The sequence below is a fragment of the Nerophis ophidion genome, linkage group LG02, assembly GCF_033978795.1.
Source record: "Nerophis ophidion isolate RoL-2023_Sa linkage group LG02, RoL_Noph_v1.0, whole genome shotgun sequence".
Lineage (NCBI taxonomy): Eukaryota > Metazoa > Chordata > Actinopteri > Syngnathiformes > Syngnathidae > Nerophis > Nerophis ophidion.
In genome coordinates, this window is record NC_084612.1 from 24084355 (window position 1) to 24111840 (window position 27486).

At 38.7% G+C, this 27486-nt stretch overlaps 1 protein-coding gene across 4 annotated transcripts in view; it reads left to right on the forward strand.

Annotated features, from left to right (window-relative positions):
• LOC133538348 (hexokinase-1-like) overlaps positions 1-27486 on the forward strand; it is a 51942-nt gene that overhangs the window by 8433 nt on the left and 16023 nt on the right. The window contains exons 2-13 of one of the 4 annotated variants that reach the window (XM_061879915.1): positions 11481-11643; positions 13677-13825; positions 13896-14015; positions 16508-16552; positions 17973-18068; positions 18147-18246; positions 21602-21785; positions 23446-23601; positions 24311-24398; positions 24593-24738; positions 25127-25319; positions 26231-26342. In XM_061879915.1, the coding sequence (XP_061735899.1) occupies positions 11481-11643; positions 13677-13825; positions 13896-14015; positions 16508-16552; positions 17973-18068; positions 18147-18246; positions 21602-21785; positions 23446-23601; positions 24311-24398; positions 24593-24738; positions 25127-25319; positions 26231-26342 (1552 nt within the window). Of the gene's footprint in view, positions 1-11480; positions 11644-13676; positions 13826-13895; positions 14016-16501; positions 16553-17972; positions 18069-18146; positions 18247-21601; positions 21786-23445; positions 23602-24310; positions 24399-24592; positions 24739-25126; positions 25320-26230; positions 26343-27486 lie in introns of those variants that run through there. The other 3 variants (XM_061879924.1, XM_061879932.1, XM_061879938.1) reach the window with 3 other exon arrangements.

Here is a 27486-nt window from a genome sequence, read left to right on the forward strand (position 1 = left end):
CTGCTAGTTGACATTCCGTCTTGATCCATGTCTGCTTGACCCCGTTCTGATCCATAGTAAAGTATCAGCTCCGGAAATTTTAAACAAGGAATCACTGTGTGTTTGTGTGGCTAAAGGCTAAAGCTTCCCAACTCCATCTTTCTACTGTGACTTCTCCAATATTAATTGAACAAATTGCAAAAGATTCAGCAACACAGATCTCCAAAATACTGTGTAATTATGCCGTTAAAGCAGACGACTTTTACCTGTGTGTGTGTGTGCAGCACTCATACTTCCTAAAAACCTGTGACGTCCTGCGTACACGTCATCATTACACGACGTTTTCAAGACGAAACTCCCGGGAAATTTAAAATTGTAATTTAGTAAACTAAAAAAGCCGTACTGGCATGTGTTGAAATGTTAGTTTATACATCAATGATGAAATATTATCAGACTGCGTGGTGGGTAGTAGTGGGTTTCAGTAGGCCTTTAAAGCAGACGACTTTTAGCTGTGTGTACACGCAGCGCTCATATCCATAACAGCCCGTGACGTCACGCGTACACGTCATCATTACGTGACGTTTTCAAGAAAAAAGTCCCGGGAAATTTAAAATTGCAATTTAGTAAACTAAAAAGGCCGTATTGGCATGTGTTGCAATGTTAATATTTCATCATTGATTTATAAACTATCAGACTGCGTGGTGGGTAGTAGTGGGTTTCAGTGGGCCTTTAAGTGAGCGCAATTCCCGTGGAAGTCAATGTTGGTCAACCTCTAATATGTCTGGAATCATTTGTTCCATTGGAAAAAAATAATAATAATACATAACAAAATAATAAAATAACTGTTTAAAAGTAATTTTCAAAGTGTTCACTGTCATGCAAGTGTAAGAAGGAGTATACCTTTGTAGGAGAGTATAGAGACTAGCGGAGGGAACTGCTTGGTAAGCGAGTCACTTTGCAATGAGACTCAAATGATATACTTCATCATTTTTAGTAATAACAATAGCATGCTGTCCCTGAGCACTGCAGTATTATTATTCTACTCCACGGTCTTCATATTGTTGCAGGGGTCTAGGTTATTGATGCTCTCAGTCTCTTCTCAGATAAAACAAGTCAGTTTTATGTGATGGTTTCACGGATTGTACTGCAATAATAAAGCAAAAGGGTACAATACGGTGCATCTGGCGCTTCACTTTTTCCACATTTTGTTATGTTTAAAGTCCTATTTCAAAATCGAAAACATTTATTTTTGTCCTCAAAGTTCTTCACACAACACCGCATAATGGCAATGTTTCTATTAAGTTTTTTGCAAATAGTTATGGACTTGTGCTGCTCTGTGTCATGAAATACGTAACTGAGGTGTAACGCTAACGCAAACCCCGCTAAGCAACTCCACTCCAAGTGGTGTAAACAAATGATAAAACACCGGAGCAAGTTGACCCGTGACGTCTCATCTGATGTGCTGAGATTGTGTTTTTTTTGTTTTAGGGACAATTAAGAGCATGTGTTTGTTTCCATGCAGACTCTACATGTAGGCACATCATAGGGAATGTAACACCTGCACTGGCTTGTTTGGACAATTTAATTGTGCAGTAACCGTCATGTGATAACTTTTTGAATTAACCGCTGATTCCTATACTTTTTACTTGGACCTAATGAATGATTATGTGATTTTTGCCTTTTAACTTGTTGATTATTTGTTCATATTGGTAAATAGAATATGTTTGTATTAACACACTTTAATTCAATACAATACACTCTTATTTAATACAGCATTATAAGAAAATATTAAATAATCAAATTAGTTTATTTTATTACATACAATTGCTGGAGCAGAATAAATTAATGTCGTGCAAAATACGTGTGTGTGTGTATGTATGTATGTGTGTGATAGATATATGTATGTATGTATGTGTGTGTATGTGTATATATATATGTATGTGTGTGTGTGTATGTGTATATATATATATATGTATGTATGTATGTATGTGTATATATATATATGTATGTATGTATGTATGTGTATGTATATATATATATATATATATTAGGGGTGTGGGAAAAAATCAATTCGAATACGAATCGCGATTCTCACGTTGTGCGATTCAGAATCGATTCTCTTTTTTTTTTTTTTAAATAGTTTTTTTTTAAATTAAATTTAATTTGTATTTATTTATTATTATTATTTTTTTATCAATCCAACAAACCAATACACAACAATACCATAACACTGCAATACAATTCCAAAACCAAACCTGACCCTGCAACACTCAGAACTGCAATAAACAGAGCAATTGAGAGGAGACACAAACACGACACAGAACAAACCAAAAGTAATGAAACAAAAATCAATAATATCAACAACAGTATCAATATTAATTATAATTTCAGCATAGCAGTGATTGAAAATCCCTCACTGACATTATCATTAGACATTTATAAAAATAATAAAAAAGCTTGACCACACAATGTGTCCAATGTTTTCACAAAGATAAAATAAGTCATATTTTTGGTTTGTTTAATAGTTAAAACAAATTTACATTATTGCAATCAGTTGATAAAACATTGTCCTTTACAATTATAAAAGCTTTAAAAAAAAAAAATCTTCTACTCTGCTGGCATGTCAGCAGACTGGGGTAGATCCTGCTGAAATCCTATGTTTGAATGAATACAGAATTGTTTTTGAATCGTACAAATATCGTTTTTGAATCGAGAATCGAATCGAATAAAAAAAATATATATATATACTATCGAATCGTGACCCAAGAATCGATATTGAATTGAATCGTGGGACACACAAAGATTCACAGCCCTAATATATATATATATATATATATATATATATATATATATATATATATATATATATATATACAAATTTTCCACATAAAAGGAACTACAAAAAAAATTCAATATTGGCTTTATTTTAGCAAAAAATATTACAATACAATAAACATACGTTTTCTATTGCACTCAAATTATTTTACAAGGTTAAAATATGAATTCAAAAGCATTAAGCACAATAGGATTTTCTTGTTGCAAATGACATATAGTCTGCCATTATTGTTGACATTATATTAAATGCTTCATGATTTATGCTTTCCACCACTGGTCTGTGCTTTGAGAAAAATACAATTATTAGTAAATACTAAAAACTAAACTATGGATACATGTACATAGATAAGCCATGTAGCAGGTAAAACATACATTGTTAAAGATAAAAAACACAAATTGTAGCAATTTTTTACAATTTCAATCATTTCACTTGCATTAGTTGACGCCAGATTGGCGGTCATAACTCTGTTAATATTCATCATCAAGCCAAGCAGCTGTGTGCGTGTCTACGTACAGTGGGGCAAAAAAGTATTTAGTCAGCCACCGATTGTGCAAGTTCTTCCACTTAAAATTATGACAGAGGTCTGTAATTTTCATTATAGGTACACACTTCAACTGTGAGAGACGGAATGTGAAAAAAAATCCAGGAATTCACATTGTAGGAATTTTAAAGAATTTATTTGTAAATTATGGTGGAAAGTAAGTATTTGGTCAATAACAAAAATTCAACTCAATACTTTGTAATATAACCTTTGTTGGCGATAACAGAGGTCAAACAATTACTATAGGTCTGTAATTTTCATCATAGGTACACTTCAACTGTGAGAGATGGAATGTGAAAAAAAAATCCAGAAATTAATATTGTAGGAATTTTAAAGAATTTATTTGTAAATTATGGTGGAAAATAAGTATTTGGTCAATAACAAAAATTCAACTCAATACTTTGTAATATAACCTTTGTTGGCAATAACAGAGGTCAAACGATTACTATAGGTCTTTACCAGGTTTGCACACACAGTAGCTCGTATTTTTGGCCCATTCCTCTATGCAGATCTTCTCGAGAGCAGTGATGCTATGGGGCTGTCGCCGGGCAACACAGACTTTCAACTCCCTCCACAGATTTTCTATGGGGTTGAGGTCTGGAGACTGGCTAGGCCACTCCAGGACTTTCAAATGCTTCTTACGGAGCCACTCCTTCGTTGCCCGGACGGTGTGTTTGGGATCATTGTCATGCAGGAAGACCCAGCCATGTTTCATCTTCAAAGCTCTCACTGATGAAAGGAGGTTTTGGCTCAAAATCTCACCATACATGGCCTCATTCATTCTTTCCTTAACAAGGATCAGTCGTCCTGTCCCCTTAGTAGAAAAACAGCTCCAAAGCATGATGTTTCCACCCCCATGCTTCCCATTAGGTATGGTTTTCTTGGGATGTAACTCAGTATTCTTATTCCCTGTGGGTGTAGTGTGTTACTGAAGGTAACCTTTGTTACTTTGTCCCAGCTCTCTGCAGGTCATTGACCAGGTCCCCCTGTGTGGTTCTGGGATTTTTGCTCAATGTTCTCATGATCATTTTGACCCCACGGGATGAGATCTTGCGTGGAGCCCCAGATCGAGGGAGATTATCAGTGGTCTTGTATGTCTTCCATTTTCTGATAATTGCTCCCACAGTTAATTTTTTCTCACCAAGCTGCTTGCCTATTGTAGATTCACTCTTCCCAGTCTGGTGCAGGTCTACGATTCTTTTCCTGGTGTCCTTCGACAGATCCTCCCGGTAACAGTTCGAGATGCCACCTCAGTAGAAGCATTTAAGTCTCACCTTAAAACTCATTTGTATACTCTAGCCTTTAAATAGACTCCCTTTTTAGACCAGTTGATCTGCCGTTTCTTTTCTTTTTCTTCTATGTCCCACTCTCCTTTGTGGAGGGGGTCCGGTCCGATCCGGTGGCCATGTACTGCTTGCCTGTGTATCGGCTGGGGACATCTCTGCGCTGCTGATCCGCCTCCGCTTGGGATGGTTTCCTGCTGGCTCCGCTGTGAACGGGACTCTAGCTGCTATGTTGGATCCGCTTTGGACTGGACTCTCGCGACTGTGTTGGATCCATTATGGATTGAACTTTCACAGTATCATGTTAGACCCGCTCGACATCCATTGCTTTCCTCCTCTCCAAGGTTCTCATAGTCATCATTGTCACCGACGTCCCACTGGGTCATTATTGTCACCGATGTCCCACTGGGTGTGAGTTTTCCTTGCCCTTATGTGGGCCTACCGAGGATGTCGTAGTGGTTTGTGCAGCCCTTTGAGACACTAGTGATTTAGGGCTATATAAGTAAACATTGATTGATTGATTGATCTTTGGTCTTGGCCATAGTGGAGTTTGGAGTCTGACTGTTTGAGGCTGTGGACAGGTGTCTTTTATACAAATAACGAGTTCAAACAGGGTCCATTAATACAGGTAACAAGTGGAGGACAGAAGAGCTTCTTAAAGAAGAAGTTACAGGTCTGTGAGAGCCAGAGATCTTCCTTGTTTGAAGTGACCAAATACTTATTTTCCACCATAATTTACAAATAAATTCTTTAAAATTCCAAAATGTCAATTCCTGTTTTTTTTTGTTTTTTTTACATACTGTCTCTCACAGTTGAAGTGTACTTATGATGAAAATTACAGACCTCTGTTATCATTTTAAGTGGGAGAACTTGCACAATCAGTGGTGGACTAAATACTTTTTTGCCCCACTGTATCTACATGTACACAGCAGGGGAGCTGGCTAACTTTTGAGAGTAGCATATGTGTGTTTGCAAGAATGTCATCGTGTTGGCTGAGCGACATCGGTGAGTGAGTGGGCGAATAAAGAGAGAGAGATTTAGCGAGTGCACTGCGCAGTAGAGTGATGAACGGGTCCGGTTGTGTCCCGCAAAACTAAAAATAAAGCAACCAGATTGTCTCGAATCAGCGGCCTCGTCATTCTGACCGGAAAGCGGAGCTTAGCAGACCCATTGCCGGGTAAAGTGAGGGGTGTTACCCCTGACAAAAACATCGGCCCTTGAGGGAACGTCTGCCCCGTGCTCCTCAACGTCTGCATTAAAGCCTTTTTGATTGATTGATTGATACCTTTTATTAGTAGATTGCACAGTTCAGTACATATTCCGTACAATTGACCACTAAATGGTAACACCCGAATAAGTTTTTCAACTTGTTTAAGTCGGGGTCCACGTTAATCAATTCATGGTATTCAAATTCAAACAGCAGGACAATTGTAATAACTACATTACCTGTCCGTCTTCATAAGTTATTGTGCAGATCTGAATGCTTATTATTGAAATTTTTATCTACATTTGAAGCAGATGTGGTAATACTAATCGCCACATTTGGCGAGGCGTGTTTTAAAGCGAGACTTGCAGCACGAGGACTCCGTGTTTAAAGCGTCACCTTTATCGTTAGGTTTGAAGCCCAAATACCTCCATATTGCGCTTCATGCACCCCCTCTATTAGTAGAAATTAAGTGTTTTGCCACTCTTCCCCTCCACAGTGTTATTAACTTGCATGCATGCCCTTTGTGTTTGCCTTTTGACACACTCAACATCATGTGCCTTTGCTGTGGAGTCACCGCCACACTCCATATTAATGACTCCATACAAAGTGTTCAGCAATCTCTGTAATTTAAGGCTTTGTTGTTTTAAAAAAAGCCAAAACCAGATCAATATTTATAATGTATATGAATGTAAATATGTATGTCTTTATTTTATACACTTTGATCAGAAAGGACATCCTTCCATTTTCTTGTTGTTGTTATTTTGATTTGGTCGAACAAATGTCTGACTATTAATTAGTGTGTCTGACATACCGGATCCAGCCTGAACAATCCAGTTGTTGCCTGTCAATCCCTGACATTTACATTGTAAAGACCTGTTTAAACAAACAAGGTAAGGTTCATGGCAGGGAGTTGCAATTTGCATTAACACCTTGACCTCTCGTTGCCTGTTGCTTTTATGTCTTGTGTGCAGTGGACAATCAAAATTAAGCAATACGCGGTATAGCTCCAAATTGCTTCATTCTTTTCATGATTATGCAACTCTGGATTGTTTGACATCCTGTTCCACAATAAGCACTGTCATTGTGTTGCAGACAGTGTTAATGCTTCAAATATATATTTTAAAGCTGGAATTATGCTGACAAATAGGGGGGCAGTCAATTAGGGCTGGGCGATATGGCCTTTTTGTTTATATCTCAATATTTTTAGGCCATATCGCGTGATACACGATATACAGTATATCAGGATATTTTACCTTAGCCTTGAACACTTGATACATATAATCACAGCAGTATGATGATTCTATGTGTCTACATTAACACATTCTTGTTCATACTGCATTGATATATGCTCATTTTAAACTTTCATACGGAGAGGGAAATCACAACTAAGTCAATTGACCAAAACTGTATTTATTAAACAGTTATTAAGCAGTGGCAAAAACATTACTGTCATTTCAAAACAAAAAGTGCAAGATTGTCAGGGACATTTTAAAACAAGCAATGAGTCCACTTTTGTGCATGATGTCACTAAGAAGACGTATTAAAACAACACTAATTTAAAGTGCACTTTTTGTACAGAACACCACTACAAGTGTTTAAAACAAAGTGCACTTTTGTGCATGATGTCACAGAAGATATTTCAATAAGGGACGGCGTGGCGCAGTGGTAGAGTGGCCGTGCGCAATCCGAGGGTCCCTGGTTCAAATCCCACCTAGTACCAACCTCGTCACGTCCGTTGTGTCCTGAGCAAGACACTTCACCCTTGCTCCTGATGGGTGCTGGTTGGCGCGTTGCATGGCAGCTCCCTCCATCAGTGTGTGAATGTGTGTGTGAATGGGTAAATGTGGAAGTAGTGTCAAAGCGCTTTGAGTACCTTGAAGGTAGAAAAGCGCTATACAAGTACAACCCATTTATCATTTATTTAATTGTCAAATACAAATGAACTGCATAATAGGAAATCAAATCGCGATGTGGTAGGTTGCTGTGGATGTTATCTCCTTATTTTGTTCACTATTTTTTTCATACGGTGTTGATGTGGAAATGGTTGCCTCTGCATTTTGTTGGTGTGGCACCGAACGGAGATGTTGACATGCGGATTAACACTCTTCATTCTCTGGCAGGTGACTTTTCAAATGATACTACATATTAGAAGTAATGCTACTTTTTGTAGCAACGCTTTTGCCCCATGCTTGACATATTATGGTTGTCTGTTCGACATATTCCCACTTGATGCCAAACCACCGCCAGATGATGGACCCCCTGCTGTTTTTCTTGAGAATTAATTCTACCTTCATTTCTTAACAGATTCACACTTTCTTTCTCTCGTATTACCACTCGCACCACAGCTAATGTTACCCATACTGCTACTTCTCTGCTCTGCGAGGTTGTAAACGTATGTAAGAAGGTGCGCTTGCTGTTTTTGAGAAGGAGAGACAACAAAGAGTGACAAGAGCCTGTTGCTCTTAGCTAGCTAAAAGGAACTGTGAGAACGTATACTCGAATATCACGATATAGTCATTTTCTATATCGCACAGAGACAAGCCCGCGATATATCGAGTATATCGATATATCACCCAGCCCTACTGTCAATGTTACCATGTTACCACATCTGATTGATTAAAACATATATATACTTGTAGGTACAAAAACCATACTCGCCAAAACCAACAGCTTGTCCGTTACTCTCGGCAATTCCTCTGTCCCCCCCTCCTCCCAAGTCAAGAGTCTGGGTGTCATCCTCAACAGCACACTCTCCTTTCAAGCTCACATAAACAGCATTACCCGGTCTGCTTACTTTCATCTACGGAACATTAATCGTTTTCGCCCATCCCTTACCCCAGTGGTTCTCAAATGGGGGTAGGCGTACCCCTGGGGGTACTTGAAGGTATGCCAAAGGGGTACGTGAGATTTTTAAAAAATATTCTGAAAATAGCAACAATTCAAAAATCCTTTATAAATATATTTATTGAATAATACTTCAACAAAATATAAATGTAAGTTCATAAACTGTGAAAAGAAATGCAACAATGCAATAGTCAGTGTTGACAGCTAGGTTTTTTGTGGACATGTTCCATAAATATTGATGTTAAAGATTTCTTTTTTTGTGAAGAAATGTTTAGAATTAAGTTCATGAATCCAGATGGATCTCTCTTAAAATCTCCAAAGAGGGCACTTTAAGTAGATTATTATTTCTATGTGTAGAAATCTTTATTTATAATTGAATCACTTGTTTATTTTTCAACAAGTATTTAGTTATTTTTGTCTTTTTTTCCAAATAGTTTAAGAAAGACCACTACAAATGAGCAATATTTTGCACTGTTATACAATGTAATAAGTCAGAAACTGATGACATAGTGCTGTATTTTACTTCTTTATCTCTTTTTTTCAACCAAAAATGCTTTGCTCTGATTAGGGGGTACTTGAATTAAAAAACATGTTCACAGGGGGTACATCACTGAAAAAAGGTTGAGAATCACTACCTTACCCCACATACTGCTGCCATATTAGTCCATAGCCTGGTCACCTCTCGCCTGGACTATTGCAACTCTCTCCTGTTTGGTCTCCCTCACAAGTCACTTCACAAACTTCAGCTTCTCCAGAACTCTGCAGCCCGGATAATCACCAGAACCCCTTCAATCCAGCACATCACCCCTGTTCTGCAGCAACTCCACTGGCTACCCATCAAACATCGTATTCATTTTGAAATAATTCTCCTCACTATCAAAGCCATTCATAACCTCTCGCCATCATATCTCTCTGACCTGATCCATGTCGCCACACCCTCACGTTCCCTAAGATCCTCTTCATCCATCCATCTCACTGTCCCCTTTTTTAAACTGTCCACCATGGGTGCCCGAGCTTTCAGCCGCTATGCCCCACATCTTTGGAACTCTTTGCCACCAGACCTTCGCAACTTGGACTCAATACCCCTCTTCAAGTCAAGACTCAAAACACACCTATTCCGAATTACTTATTCTTTGTAATCATCTTATCTTATCTATCTTTGTTGTTGTTATTATTGTTGTTTTTATCCAATTTGATTTAATTGTTTTGATTTTGTACGGTGTCCTTGAGTGCCCAGCCCAGAAAGGCCCCTTATAAATAAAATGTATTATTATTATTATTATTATTATAATAATTATTATTATTAATGTTTAAATGCAGATTGATTGTACAATTTATTTTGACCTTTACCTTTCCCGAGGATGGTTACCAGAAAGGCGGCGGGCGTTGTTTTAGATAGATAGATAGATAGGTAGATAGTACTTTATTGATTCCTTCAGGAAAGTTTTATGGTCAGTTATCAAATTTGCTGGTAAATTTTGCATCTCACAGAAGAGCACTATCAATAAAAACAAAAATATGGTAATTTGCCTATATTGCAATGATGACTTCTGTAACCATCAAAGCACAACGAGTTTAAAAAATCTTCTAAAACATCGATTAATTGAGTTTTCAGCATAAGTGGGAGTATAGGTGACACTTTCAAAATAAAAGGGTCGCCGCATAAACGTGGAGAACTCTTAAACAGGTAACAGCAAATTTTTCAGTGGCGGGCCGTCAAAAATAAATACATTTATTTGGAAATATTGACATGATTACAAATTGTATACTGCAACTTAAAAATTGCACATTTCAAGTCCTGCACATTTACATTTATGCTCTGATCAATGCTCTAGTATTGATCATATGTACATAGGAGGCCGTTTATTTTATGTGTATTTTCCTCCTTTTCTTGGTCCAAATTTGTATTCTTATTTTCAGAATCAGACTCAGAAGTACTTTATTAATCCCCAAGGGGAAATTTATATTTTCAGCACAATCCCATTCAAGATCAGAAAAACATTACAGGGTGACAGAAAAATCTCGATCTATTCTTATCCATACTGTATAAAAATGTCTCATGTAGCGAAGTAATTTTCCTGCTAAGGAGCAATAAAGTATCTTGCAATCTAGTTACACAGGATGTGACCATATAAAAAAAAAAAATTTACAATCTCAATTGTTTTATTGTATCACCTCTGCTAAGGAGTGTACATTTTTATTGACGATTTGTTCATGACTCCTTGGATATAGTTTTTTACAATATTCTCCTGGATTTTCTGAAGATGGTTGCAATTTATTTTACCTATAATTCCCAACTTCATTGTGTTATAAAATGTTTTCATGTATTATTTTCAAAACAATTTGGTCAAATATCAAATTTTAATATTCACTTTGTGCAGTGTAGACAAGTCATTGGCCGTGGCTCACATTTATCTTTTCCAGAGTCAAACTGCTCCAATAATAAAACTTTTACTTATGAACAATGTACGGGTAGCATTTTAACATACAAGTGTAAAAAATAAGTTGACCTCAATAAGACATACAAAGTGGATGCACTATATTTCAAATTTGGTTCTTAAATTTCATACACCAGAAAGCAAAAATATCACAATAATGTAAAAATATCAGTTCACCTTCAAATAATGCTGTGTGTATTGTATAGTACAGTATGTGTCTGTGATAGGAGTTTTAAAAATAAGAATAAAAATATGACTACCAGTGTAGCAATGGTTTTACTTGTAAAAAATTTGGCCTACAATATGATTGGATGTTGTTATAATTAATGGTTGCTTATGTGTGTTTTGTCAGATTGACAAGTACTTGTACTTCATGCGCTTCTCCGATGAGACGCTGGTGGACATCATGCAGCGGTTCCGCATGGAGCTCAACAAAGGATTGGGACGCGACACAAACGCCACGGCGTCTCTAAAGATGTTGCCAACATTTGTGCGCTCTATCCCCGACGGCTCAGGTATGTGCTTAGTCAATAAATATACAGTATAAAAGCAAAGGTTCCTTTATGGCACAGGGGTCAAACTTAAGGCCACGGGGCAAGACCCGGGCATCCACATATTTTTGTATAGAATCCTGGAAATAATATTTATAAAGTACTTTTGTCTTTTTTTTTTTAAAATTAAAAAGCCTGCTCAGTGGCCTTGTGGTTAAAGTGTCCGCCCTGAAATTGGTAAGTCGTGAGTTCAAACCCTGGCTGAGTCATACCAAATACTATAAAAATGGGACCCATTACTTCCCTGCTTGGCACTCGGCATCAAAGGTTGGAATTAGGGTTAAATCACCAAAATAATTCCCAGGCGTGGTCACCGCTGCTGCTCAGTGCTCCCCTCACCACTCAAGGGGGGGAACAAGGGGATGGGTCAAATACAGAGGGAAATTTCACCACACCTAGTGTGTGTGTGTTTGACTATCAGTGGTACTTATCTTTAACTTTTAAATACAGTGTATCTGGAAAATTTTCAGAGCGCTTCAATTTTTCCACATTTTGTTATGTCAGTTTTTTATTTATGGGGTAATGCCTGCAAAATTTTGAAGACAACAATTAATTTTGGGGGGCTGGGGTGTGACACCCACATCTGGGGTCCTCTCCAAGGTTTCTGACAGTCATTTACATTGACGTCCCTTTGGGTTGTGAGTTTTTCTTTGCCCTTTTGTGGGCTCTGAACCGTGGATGTCATTGTGGCTTGAGCAGCCCTTTGAGACACTTGTGATTTAGGGCTATATAATTAAACATTGATTGATTGATTAAGTAATAATTTATTAAACTTTGGAATTTGGCAGTTACGTAACAAAATGTGGTAAAAGTGAAGCGCTCTGAATACTTTCCAGATGCACTGTATATTTATTTTCAGTTCAACAGAAAAAAATGCATCTACTGCATGTAGTTGCATATCTTTGAAACTTTATTATAATGTAATAAACAATGTATAAAATTTTATATAAACATATGATCCAAACATTGTTTTGTTAAAATAAAAATAAATAACTGCTCGACTTATGATTTCAATGTAAATTATCTGTCAAAGTGTACAGTAAACTGTAAAAATGACATGATAGATTTTACGGTAAAGAGCTAGCAGCTCAGTCGCCATAATTTTACTGTTAAAAAAACAGTTACCAGTTTTCCATTTACAGAAAATACACAACGGTTTATTTTACGGCACAAGCTCTAGCAGTTTAGTTGCCAGAATTTTAGTGTGGAACCATTTTTTTAATTTACTGTAATATGCTATAAAGAAAAAAATACGGTAAATTACTCCCTTTTTTAATTTTGTTTTGACGGTAAAATTGTGGCGACTGAGCTGACAGTTTTTACCGAAAACCTACAGATTTAAAAATTAATTTTACACTGTATGTAAAAAATTTTTTAAAATCAAACAATCAAAATGCTTTGTCAATTGCGTCATAATATTACCGGTATATTGAGGCAAATCCTCATACATTTCTTTTTATTCATTATTCATTGTTACAAGTGGCCCCCTGGGGGCAGCCATAAATGCAATGAAGAAAATAAGTTTGACACCCTTGCTCTATGGCTTTCTCCTTTATTTCTGCTCATTTCAACTGAATAGGAGTATTTATATGTACAGTATTTGTACAAACGGGACTCTTCCTTTTGCTTGCTGCCATTAGTCAGCTGATTATGCACATAAATGTCTTTTTTTCATGCTGTCTCTCGCCACATGAAATTAAACTGTATCCTGTATCCTCTTTCTGAGAGGTGCAGTCCGTATGAGTTTTTTGTATATACCGGTACTCTAGAAAGAGCAGACAAGCTGGGACTTGCTTGGCTAACTGAAAAAAGGGTGTGTTACTGTTGAAGCCTTTTTTAGTCCGGTCATTAAAAAACAAAACAAAAATCCAAACGTCATTCACCATCCAGCTCAAGAAGTATAGATACAAATATTACACATCTCTTATTACTAACTCTGTGATTTCAAGGAGATTGCCTCATCCTTTCTTCTTCTGTGCCAAATACTAATCCTACAGAGAAAGGAGACTTTATTGCATTGGATTTGGGAGGAAGTGCCTTCAGGATTCTTCGTGTCCGAGTGAGTCACGAGAAAAAGCAGACAGTTCAGATGGAGAGCCAAATCTATGAGACGCCAGAGGACATCATACACGGCAGTGGGACGAGAGTGTGTACACGCACATACTGTACTGTAGCTACAAATGGAAATATTTCTCACCTCCTCTTTCTCATTCCAGCTGTTCGACCATGTGGCTGAGTGTCTGGGTGACTTCATGGAAAAACACAACATTAAAGACAAGAAACTGCCAGTTGGCTGGACCTTCTCCTTCCCTTGTCAACAAACCAAACTTGACGAGGTAAAACTGTACTTAAATGTAGACACTGTCCGTCTGCTTCGTGTCTTAACTTATTTCGTCCTGGTGCTTATCTTGGGTGTAAGGTTGGACAATATAAATTACATACATTTGGCCGACAGTAGAGTTTTTAATATTATCGTCTTATCGTGATAATGCATGTTGATGACACATTCTACCTGTGTTTGACAAATTTGACAGCGACAAGCGAACAAATGCGTTCTCAACACTCTGTAAAGTTTTCGCTAGTTATATAGCTAGTGGCTAATGTCCCTCCTCCGTTTGAAGCTGTTTGTAAATCACTAATCCTTGCCTCCATGGTGGCAAAAAACTATGCTTCTTACAACTATCATCACTGAGGGATAGCTAAACATGCTACCTTACAGACCCTAGGAGGATATGCTAACCGCTAACGGCTAAGTTGGAGATCTTAAATGTAAACACAGGTGGGCGGATCGATACTGTATTATTCCTTTGTGTGTAAGTGGACAAAAGTCAACAGCAAGCCAAACTACATTGAAAATGCTTTAATAATAAACATATAAATCAATCCAGTATGAATAAGAGTAAAACTAAAGAAATTATACAAATATACATACATAAATGACTGCAATTTAGTAAATGAACATCCTTTTATACAAGTGAATACAACATGAAATTAATCAAAAGCTACTTATAGGTACAAAACTTGAAACAATTGTGATGTAAATAAAAGTTTACAAACATTAAGGATAAACGTATTATCAACTTACTAAAACAAATACTTACAGATGATGCTTTCAAAGGTGTGTACCACACAAAGCTTACAAGAAGTGGAAAAATGCAGTTTATAGCAGAGATGCGACTGCGAAACTGATTTCCAACTTGGCTACCAGACGCTTTGATGTCAGATTTGTAAGTAGCCACCTGGCTCTTTGATGCCACAGTGCATGTCATACTAAAGGCATCCACAAAATGCACTTCACAAAATAAAGTGCAGAACAGATTCAAATGTAAAGTATAGCAGCTTCACCACATTGCAGATTTTTAAAACATTCTAAAATTTAGACATTTTCAAGGATAAAATGACTAAACTAAAAATATCAATACTACAGTAGTATTGGCCACAAGAGACCAAACTACACAGCGCGCTGTTCAGTATTGTGGCAACTGATTTGCTCAGCTTCAGCAGCATCACTATATTGGATTAAAAGAGTGTGAAGGTGACTAAAAGGTGATGTATAATGTCTGTAGAAAAAATGTATTTAAAATTTCGTAAAAAGTTTTTTTACGCTCTAAGTATGAAAATATTTGATTTCTAAATAATGATCCCTACTTCGCAGAAATTAATTCATCCCTGCCATGTCTGGAACCAATTACATGCCATAATGGAGGGACAACTGTATATTAAGTATAGTACACGAATATGATTGATACTAAAGTGTTTTGATCAATATTTTTTACTGTCAAAAACTCTTTTGTTGTTTTTGTTATTGTTTACAAACTCTGGAAAGAAGTCCCTGGTCACAGTAGGGCTTAAAGGGGAACTGCACCTTTTTTTAGTCGTAAATAAAAGTGCGCTTACAACAGAGTTAAAGGGATGTACTCTATTCCGCACATTAAGCCAGTAATTTACCATTCAAAAACCACCAACAATACTCCACTTACATTTCATGACCTGAATAATAACAAAGCCTTAGTGATATTGTTATTATAAGCGCTAGTGCAGACAAACTAGTTTTAGCGTTTTAGCGGCATTGTCACAGAGCGCTATCAAATTTGTTGCTGCTTTGTTAACATCGAATGATGAGCTGCTTTTTCGCCCCAGTGCTTGTGAAAGTTTATTCTAGATCATAAATAAGGCTTCTCACCTTGATAGTAGAAGAATGAGGACATACTGTAATTCGACAAATTGGTCAATTTTGGCATCCAATTTAATTTATATAATGGCGAGAAAGTTACAGAAGGACAATTTGTTTCAACCCACTTTCTTCGCAAGGAATATGAGTCATTCTTCATCTAAATGGAAATATACCATCCTAGCAGTCGGCATCCTAGTGACAGAAAACATTGTACAGTAAGTGATGTTTTAAATATTTGTTGGCTCTCATAAAGTCTGCAGTGAGTGTTAATCAGTGAAGAATAAGTGCTTAGTACATTTTACCAGAAGTGTAGATAGAACCATGTTACAAGAGAAAGTCCTCATCATCATCATCCTGATCATCATCATCATCATCGGCGATCATTTGAAGCAAGTATGATTGTCCTCATGTTGGTGTGTCTGGTCATCTGTGGGTCCTTAGATGGCTGTAGAGGCCAATCCTTGATCGACCGTCTTTATTGCAGTGGTAGCGTATGTGAATGGTTGACTGCGTAGTGGTGGTGGTGATGATGAAGAGCTTTTTTGGTGGCATAGCTCTCCTTCCTTTGTTGCCTCTTGGTTTCCGCGGAACAAAGGGTTTCCTTTTCTAGATGTGCTGTGCCTTTATAGGCCATTCTGCTCCACATATCTACAGGGCAACCTCCTCCCAGTTGTTGGGGTTGAACCGGCCATTCCTCAGGTGAGTTTTGATGTTGTTTTTGTAATGCTTCTTCTGCCCTCCTTTGGTACACTGTCCCTCCTTCAGTTGTCCATACTGCTGTTGTTAGGGGTGGCAGTATGCGTAGATATGACCTGTCCATCGCAGCTGGTGCCGGATGATGGTTGGAGTGATGCTGGGGATGTTGGCTTCCTTCAAAGTCCTGACGTTAATTGGCCTATATTTCTAACTGATCTTGCTGAGAGCGTTGGTGGTACTACTCCAGGACCTTCAGATGTCTGCTGTAAATAGTCCAGCAATCAGTCCCAATAGAGCAGATTGGGCAAAACTACAATTTGGCACAAAAGGAGTTTGGTCTTAACCTGGATATCCAAATTCTCAAAACCTCTTTTCCTCAGCCTAGCAAAAGCTGCGCTGGCACACCCTATGCGGTAGTAAATCTGGGCATCATTGACCGCTCTCATGGGAAGAAGGCTACCAAGGTAGACACATTGATCAACATTTTCCAGTATGTTGTCTCCCACGTAAATTTTGGAGTGTGGGAGTAATTGCTATAGGATCTGAGTTTTGTTAATGTCAAGTCCCAGGAGTCCGTAACCTCTGGCAAATGCATCCAAAATGTTCTGGAGGTTGGCTTCAGAATGAGCAACAAGAGTATTGTCTTCACAAACTTGTCCGGGCATTCGATCTTGGATAAGGCACCCAAGAGAGCAGTTCTTTTCACAGTCAAAGGCCTTTATGAGGTCGATGAACGCCATGTACGGTGGTAGGCGTTGTCCTCAATATTTATTTTGCAATTACCACGCTGCAAAGATCATGTCCGAGGTTACCCTTGCAGGGCAAGAGTTGGCACAGGCAACCACCACACTGTCGTTGACAAAGAGATTGCTTGGATCCAACGGCATAGAGATCAAGACAATTGGAGGCCAGTCTTTGTCTTTTTCCGTCTTTGTGACCGTTGTGGAGCTTCTCTGCCACCATCATCCGTCCACTCCGATGTTGAAAGCCTTTATTTTTTGGATCACTCGGTCTTGTACCTCGCCCTTGACCTTACCTCAAATGGTTAAACCTACCAGGAGCTAAAGCTCCAGATGGCATCATTGTCAGATTAATCAGAACACGCAAAGCTCTCCACCACGTGAAGGTGGCGATCCAAAGAGAAAAACGGAAAGTAACCCGTTATCAACATTGAATTAACAAGTGAAAAAAAAAATTATAATAATTTTTAAATGAATCAAGGTGTCAGCATTTAAATTAGAAGCCTTTTTAACCCGTTTTATAATGGTTCTGTTATCATTCACTTTCTATGCCAAATACTATATTATGTATATAATTTGCACAGGAGACTGTATTATATAGCGCAATATAGATTTTAGGCCATATTGCCCATCCCTACCTGCGAGGTTTTTATTCATGGAGGCTTCGTTTTGTTTGTCTGCAGAGTACTCTGATCACGTGGACGAAGCGCTTCAAGGCGAGCGGGGTGGAGGGCATGGATGTCGTGAAGCTCCTCAACAATGCCATCAAAACACGAGGTGTAAGTCGTCATCTGTGAGGACTGTACAGTAGCGTCTTGGAGAATTGCTACCTAAAGTCTTGCTTGTAATTCTGTCAGGACTACGAAGCCGACATCATGGCTGTGGTGAACGACACCGTGGGAACTATGATGACATGCGGCTTTGACGATCAACGCTGTGAAGTCGGAATTATCATCGGTATTACAACCGTAGTCTACTCACAATTAAGATTATTATTATTAACCTACACTGTAAAAACTAAAATCTCCCTTTCTATGTTAAACCTGTATTAAGTACCGTATCGACCCGAATACAAGGGCTTAGTTTTTCCTGGGTGTATGGATTTTGTTTGGGGACAAAAAGCTTTTACACTAGCAAATTAAAGCTTTTCTTCCTCTCACTCATACATACCAGTGACCTGTGGGTCGTGAAAAAGGGTTCATCTTAGATTCAAGACAATACAGTCATACCTCGGGTGCCCCTGCTCACAACTTTTTTGGGATGCAACCTGTCTCAAGGCTAATTGTTGTATTTTAGGTTGCAAGCAAAAGTTCAGGTTACAAGCATCCTCACTGCTGGTTAGTGTTGCGAATGTTACAGTAAATCCCGTGAGAGCGGACCAAAACATTTGGTCTCTCACTTGATTGCTCGTTAGCTAATAACGAGGAAGACATAACTTAGTTTTTTCTACTAAAGGAGTGCAGAAAGTGTGTGTGAAGGACAATGCTGAAAAAAAGCAGATGGTATTTAATGAATTAGAGAAAGAAAATCATCAAAAATATGACAGAGTATGTCGCCAACTTGGCAAAGCAATTCGACCATATCACTGCTATTCCACGACATACTGAAGTAGAATGAGTGTAACGCCAGCCAAGAATGTTAAAGTACAATCTGAATGGCGGACATTTATCCTTATGGAAAATATGGAGACACTGTTGATGGTGTGTTTGACAGAGAAGCAGCTTGCAGAAGATACCGTAGAAGTTCACTCTCCAAAGTAAATGCTGTACATTAATATTATAATATAATTATTATTTAGGGCTTCACGGTGGCAGAGGGGTTAGTGCGTCTGCCTTACAATACGAAGGTCCTGAGTAGTCAGGGTTCAATCCCGGGCCCGGGATCTTTCTGTGTGGAGTCTGCATGTCCTCCCCGTGAATGCATGGGTTCCCTCCGGGTACTCTGGCTTCCTCCCACTTCCAAAGACATCCACCTGGGGATAGGTTGATTGGCAACACTAAATTGGCCCTAGTGTGTGAATGTGAGTGTGAATGTCGTCTGTCTATCTAAATTGGCCATGCTATCAGTTGGCGACTTGTCCAGGGTGTACAACGCCTTCCGGCCGATTGTAACTGAGATAGGCACCATCGACCCCAAAAGGGACAAGCGGTAAAAAATGGATGGATGGATGGATGATTATTTATTATCATATTGATATAATGTTTTTGGTGGGCCCACACAGGATAATGGAATTTTATTTTATTTAAATGAGGAACGTGAGTGTGAATGTTGTCTGTCTATCTGTGTTGGCCCTGCGATGAGGTGGCGACTTGTCCAGGGTGTACCCCACCTTCCGCCCGAATGTAGCTGAGATAGGCTCCAGCACCCTCCGCGACGCCGAAAGGGATAAGCGGTAGAAAATGGATGGATGGATGGGAACATTGATTTGACAAGAGTATTTTGGATTACGGTCTCTATAACAGAACCAATTAAATTTGCAAGCCAAGGTACTACTGTATATACCAATATTTACTAAAATCGGAAGGCTACGTCTTAAATTGAACAATAAAACAATCTGCCTATAGAGAAGCGTACCAAAACACTTTCTTCTGTAATGGACGTAAACAGTAGTCACCAAATTGGAAAAAAAGGAGCTATTGGTGGCTGATGTCAAATGCAGACTCAGCCACCTGCAACAAGTGTTTGAAGGGGATATTGTGGAAGTAACGTCCTGTAAGTAACGTAATTGTGTCCTGACAGGAGCACAATTATTTTTGCTTTAAACTTTATTGTTGACCTTAAGGCGTCAACGGCAGTTCGCAGTTGCAACTTCGCACAGACACAAACAGCAACGCGACACTTCCTCATTATGCACCAGTGCATTCACGAACAGCGTAATTTTGAACACCAACATTGCAACATAAACAGGGCGTTTTTTAGCACATACTATGTTCTGTTTTTCTGCAACAGGGATGTCAATTTGTTGTGGATTTTATTTCATATTGTTGAAATTATTATTTGGCTATTTTATATTGTAGTGTATGTATAGATGAAAATGGCAATTCATACTTGCCAGTAAGCTTTAAAGGCCTACTGAAATGAGATTTTCTCATTTAAATGGGGATAGCAGGTCCATTCTATCGGTCATACTTGATAATTTCGCGATATTGCTATATTTTCGCTGAAAGGATTTAGTAGAGAACATTGACGAAAAAGTTTGCAGCTTTTGGTCGCTAATAAAAAAGCCTTGCCTTTACCGGAAGTAGCAGACGATGACGTCACCCGTGTGAGGGCTCCTCACATCCTCACATTGTTTATAATGGGAGCCTCCAACAAAAAGAGCTATTCGGACCGAGAAAACGCCAATTTCCCCATTAATTTGAGCGAGGATGAAAGATTTGTGGCTGAGGATATTGATAGTGAAGGACCAGAAAAAAATATATATATAAAATAAAAAGTGACGGCTCCGGGCGGCTGCAGTGTGAGCGTTTCAGATGTAATTAGACACATTTACTAGGATAATTCTGGAAGATCCCTTATCTGCTTATTGTTTTAATAATGTTTTAGTGAGATTGTAAAGACATACCTCGAGGTCGGATGGCTGCGGTGAACACGCCAGTGTCTCAGAGAGAAGCCGAGGAGCCAAGCTCACAACTGCCTTTTTTGACAGCTACTGCAGAAGGACGAATAATCCACTGATGTCTCCTGTAAGATATATATGTCACAATTTTCCCATCCAAAAACATGCTGGTTGACGTAGAGAAACATGTTTGCTTGACCGCTCTGTGTTAAAGCTTCACAACAAACAAAGAAACATCGGCTGTGTCTCGGTGCTAAAGACATCTGCAATACACCGCTTTCCACCAACAGCATTGTTCCTTATAGTCTCCATTATTAATTGAACAAATTGCAAAAGATTCAGCAACACAGATGTCCAAATTACTGTGTAATTGCGCGATGAAAAGAGACGACTTTTAGCCGTAACTGGTGCTGAGCTAGTATGTCCCCTACTACCCGAAACGTCACAAACACGTCATCATACGCGTCATCATTCCGCAACGTTTTCGACAAGAAACTCCGTGGGAAATTTAAAATTGTAATTTAGTAAACTAAACCGGCCGTATTGGCATGTGTTGCAATGTTAATATTTCATCATTGATATATAAACTATCAGACTGCCTGGTCGGTAGTAGTGGCTTTCAGTAGGCCTTTAAAGTAGTGAAATTGTGTTTTGGCAAGTTCTGTTTCAATAACATATTTATTGTGTGTGTTTTTCAATGCCATTACTTCTATCACTTAAGGGGTTTTCCATATTTGTGATGTTTTCTTTTAGGAACCGGTACCAACGCCTGCTACATGGAAGAGCTGCGTCACATCGACCTCGTGGAGGGCGATGAAGGCAGGATGTGTGTGAACACTGAGTGGGGGGCTTTCGGAGACGACGGCCGGCTAGAGGACATCAGAACAGAGTTTGACCGAGAAATTGACCGAGGCTCTCTCAACCCCGGCAAACAGCTGTATGTAACTTTGACCTATTCATGCAGCTGAGTTAATATATTGATTATTTAAAGGGGAACAGCACTTTTTTTTTGTAATTTTGCTTATCGTTCACAATCATTAGGATTTTTTTTATGCATTCCAAGTATTAAATAAAAATAAATAAAAGGAAGTTCCTCTATTTTGCCCATAAAATCCAATAAATAACCACTCAAAAACCTCCAACTGTACTCCATTTATATTTTGCTTTTAACCAAGTATTAGTGATATTTTTATTATAAGCGCTAGCGCAGACAAACTATTTTTAACGGCGCCGTGATTTCTACCGTGTGTGCCTATGTTTACATCATCGAGTGGTCTGCTGCTTCCTTGCTCCCTGTAAGTTTATTCTAGATCATAAATCATGCATTTTACATGGACAGAAGAAGTCTAAGTAGGTATTCCAACAAGTCGGGACACTTTGACATCCATTTAGGACTCAGAAATGGCCAGAATGACATGAAAAGACGCTTGGTATTGCCCAACCACCCATCCCATTTCTTCGCGAGGATAATGAGTCATTCTTCACCAAAACGGAAACATATGAACATCCCAGCAGTCGGCATTCTAATGACAGCAGACTTTGCACTGGAAATGATGTTTTATTATGTTTGTTGGCTCTCATAAAGCCTGCAGTGAGTAATAATCAGTGATGAAGAAAAAAAGTTCTTGTGATGCGTTTTTGAAATGAATGCGCCGCGTATGCTTAAAATGATCAAAATACGTAAATATTAAAATGGTATTATAAATGTTAATTATGGTATTATAAATGATAAATATTTTTTTAAGGGCTCTGCAGGCAGAATTGAGCGGCTCCTATAGGCTCCAGTTTAAGCAAACTTTTGATTGCATTTATTTAATGATGAGAATGCAAAACATATAAATAACATCCAACGTCATTTCCAATCAAGGGTGATGGGTCAAATGCAGAGAATAATTTCGCCACACCTAGTGTGTGTGTGACAATCATTGGCACTTTAACTTTAACTTTAACTTTCATAATGATTGTGAACGATGGGCAAAATTCCCTAAGAAGAGCATTTCCCTTTTAAGGCCTTGTTCACACAGCAGGTGAATTCCGTTTTTTGTGCCCATAAGCGACGCGACTTGTATCCGATTTTTTCATGTCAGTGTGAACAGTGCAATTCTGAAATTTTCATGTTTGACCCAGGCCTTTTTGTATGTGGAAATAAATTGGACATATATGCGATGTGGCCTCAATGTGAACGCTCCCACGCTTCAGTCGCATTAATCCCTCCAGAACGTCATCAATAGCGATAAGCATCATAATTATTTGCCTAAATAAACATTTATAAAAAAAAAATACTTAATAGATCAGAAAACAAGTGAAAATAAAATGTTTTAGGAACTCACTGACAGGAAAGTTCACAATCTCTTTCTACTTTATCCCTTAGGTGATGGTCAGGGTTCTTCCATTCCAAACTCATCCAAGCACAAGGTTATAAGTGCATATTTCACAGGGGACCAATGAGTTTATTGATTGATTAATCGATCTATATCCCGATAATTTTGTGGTTTATGGTATATGTGATGAGACATATTTGAAAAAGCCAACCAGTAAGGTAAAAGCAAGCAATGTGTTATTAGGTGATCTTCATGGTCTTGTCACTTATGCTACAGATTTGAGAAGATGGTGAGCGGACTGTACATGGGTGAGCTGGTTCGTCTTATTCTGGTCAAGATGGCCCGGGAGGGTCTGATATTTGAGGGAAGGATCACGGCTGAGCTGCTAACCAAAGGGAAAATCGAGACCAAGCATGTTTCTGCCATTGAGAAGTAAGTCCGTCCATTTTCTACCCCTTGTCCCTTTCAGGGTCGCGGGTCATTTGCATAATTTTAGACTCCTTATCGATCTTCCTACGTATTCTAAGGCAGGGGTCCTCAACTGCTCTCAACCTGGGATTTAAACTTTTTACCTATAGTCCTAAAATCAACACTTTTATTTTTTATTCAGCCATCTTTATTTTGAAATAATTACACTTAGTTACATTTTCAAGGTACATCTCAAAGCAAATTAACAAGGAATGAGGAGGAACATAACGCCATACATAGAAAAACTCACACTTTTTTCATACGTATATTAAGTCAACACTCAATTTAAGTTTTTATTTATCCATCTATATTTAGAAATAATTACACATAATTACATGTGAAACTTGCAAGGTACATCTCCAAGCAAAATGTTAAGTAATGAGGAAGACCATGATAAACTGCATTCATGCAAAGACAGAAAGTAAAAGTATGTCAGCTGTATGATACATTTTTAAATAACATTTTTGTCAAAAAGTGGTTGTCTGATTTGTTTCTCTTTTTATTATCTTGTTCCATTTAAATGTTTTATTATTAAGTTGTTTTCCTATCTTATGATTTATAATGCAACAAAATCCTTGTTTGTAGAGTTATAATTGGTCCTTGAACTTAAAACATTTGTGACATTCTGGTTTATAGGATTACAATACACTATCTCGCTTCATCTCTTTTTTAGGAGTAAGGAGGGATTAACCAAGGCCAAAGAGATTTTGAACAGACTTGGTGTGGAGCCCTCAGCTGAGGATTGCATCGCTGTTCAACATGTGGGTATTGTTACCAAAATAGACTCTAACTACACACCTTCCTGGAAATGAAACTGCACTCATTCTGGTCTAACCTGTTGCTTACTGTGGTTATTAAAGACTCCTAATTGCCCTGAAGGGGATAAGTGGCATAGAAAAAGGACAAATGCTGTTTAAAGTTTAATGTGCTTCTCCTCTCTGATGGACTCCATTAGGTCTGTACTATTGTGTCTTTCCGCTCTGCCAACCTGGTAGCAGCGGTGCTAGCGGGCATCCTCAAGAAGCTCAAAGAAAACAAAGGTGTGTCCCGACTCCGCACCACTGTTGGCATTGACGGATCTCTCTACAAGATGCACCCACAGTGAGTCAGAAATGGGAACAATTAAATAAATAAATGGGTTGTACTTGTATAGCGCTTTTCTACCTTCAAGGTACTCAAAGCGCTTTGACACTACTTCCACATTTACCCATTCACACACACATTCACACACTGATGGAGGGAGCTGCCATGCAAGGCGCCAACCAGCACCCATCAGGAGCAAGGGTGAAGTGTCTTGCTCAGGACACAACGGACGTGACGAGGTTGGTTCTAGGTGGGATTTGAACCAGTGACCCTCGGGTTGCGCACGGCCAGTCTCCCACTGCGCCACGCCGTCCCTATTAAATTATGCATTCAAACGTTCATGTATTCCTACTTACAATGCATTCACAAATATTCCTGCAAATAACGCAATTCAAATCTACTTCAGGTATGCCCGACGTCTTCATAAGGCGGTCCGCCGCCTCGTCCCCGACTCTGATGTGCGGTTCCTCTTGTCAGAGAGCGGCAGTGGAAAAGGAGCCGCCATGGTGACGGCTGTGGCCTACAGACTTGCTGAGCAATCTCGACAAATTGCAAAAACTCTGTCAGAGTTCCGCCTGACGACTGAACAACTGCTAGAGGTGAGGAAAGAGCTAGTGTGTTTTACCTTTTGCATGTGAGAGCAGGGCCGTCAAAGTGGGGGTTAAATGGGGATGCTGTACTAGGCCATCTGGGCTTTTGTAAAGTTTGACGATTTTTTTCTGCCATTTAAATGTGTAAGGTAGAAAAATATGTCATATATGTTAATATAAAATTAACTTAGCCATGAAAGTTCAATTTTAAGGTTGCTGGAACCAAATTAAGAATGTCTAAGACTCACTACAATATGCAAAATGGTTCCTTCCACTTGGATAGCGGCAAACCTGGCTTGGAATACTTCCCATGACACGGACATCATGACTCACCTTTAAGCATTAGCGCACAGCACCAACATTTTGGAACGAGGATGACGTGATAGAAGAACGATAAAAATATAATAAATCTATCTGTCGCACTATAGGAGAAATGTATGTACAAGTTTCACTTTTGCACATCTTTGCCCACATATATGGTGTGTTTAAGGACCCTTGTTTAAAGTCAGACACACAGGCAGGAGTTACTAGTTTTTGAAAACAGCGGAATACTTGAACCCCAGGAGATGTGCTGATGAAAATACAATCAAACTATTAATGATGTATTATTATGATTTGTTTTATCCACTGATAATAATCCAATGTGTATCAGTCAGATAATATCTCATTTACACTCTAAAGAAAAGGAAACTTTGACAGGTTTGTAATAATGTTTAAGTGAATAATGACCAAATCCATGCGGTAATTAGTTTTTGGTGCTTATAAACATATGAAGTGTGAGTGTATAAGGTGGCGATGTTGAGTTTAGGCTGAGATGGGCGCCCATCTAGAAGTTTTGTATATTGGGGGCCCAGAGTTTGGTGCTCTGTCCCATTGTGAGAGTACAGCTACTAATTCATAGTCTGCCATGTTTTTCAAAGGTAAAGAAGCGAATGAGGACTGAGATCCAAAATGGCCTTTCCAAGGAAACGCATGCGTCTGCCACTGTCAAAATGTTGCCAACCTTTGTATGCAGTGTTCCTGATGGCTCAGGTTAGACACAACTGCAGTGAGACTCAATAGATACTTTCTGGTGTCATTCTCAAATTTTTGAACACATTAAAAGACAACTTGTCAAATTCTTACCTGAAATGCACTACCCGGTACACTTTGCCATTCATCATCATAGCAGTCTGTCGAGCGCGACAATGACTGTTTCATTTAGGTCGGAACATAGACCTCCAGGGCTTCAAGGTGGCAGAGGGGTTAGTGCGTCTGCCTCACAATACAAAGTTCCTGAGTAGTCGTGGGTGCATGTCCTCCCCTTAAATGCGTGGGTTCCTTCCGGGTACTCTGGCTTCCTCCCACTTCCAAAGACATGCACCTGGGGATATGTTGATTAGCAACACTAAATTGGCCCCTAGTGTGTGAATATGAGTGTGAATGTTGTCTGTCTATCTGTGTTGGCCCTGCGATGAGGTGGCGACTTGTCCAGGGTGTACGCCGCCTTCCGCCCGATTGTAGCTGAGATAGGTGCCAGCGACCCCAAAGGGAATAAGCAGCAGAAAATGGATGGATGGCATAGACCCTTCAGCTGCCAGGTTGCAGTGTCGATCTTCAATTCCCTCAAATTCCGTTTAACGGTGTCCTTGTACCGTAGTCTTGGCCTCCTACATCCACCTATAATGACTGAAGAAAAAAGGCTATTACCTAATTATATATATTAAATGGAGAAAGCATGACGTTATATTTTGACATTCGACACTCCTTTACACTTATGGTAGCAATCAAAAAACAAGGTCAATAAGTTAAGGAGCAAAGTTCTAGGAGACTGCAACATTTTAGCATAAGGTAATGTCACTGTGTATTTACACGCACCTTGTGACCTGACTTGTACAAGGTGTCCGCAGGTCATTGAAAAACATTAAAAGTCATTAAATGGATTTTGTGAAAAATAAGGCCTTAAATGCCATTAAAAAGCATTCAATTTTAAGTGCAGAGATATTAAAAAAATTAAATGCAGTGAAATCACACATGCTATTAGCTAATCATAAGTTGACGATTAAAGGCATGCAGCAGTTACTGATGCCCAAATTCTTTGATGTGACCGACAAAGCAAATTCTGCTGTCATCACAACACCACCACAACTAGCAGCTGCTGCAACCACTACAGAATAAATATTAATATAAATACATT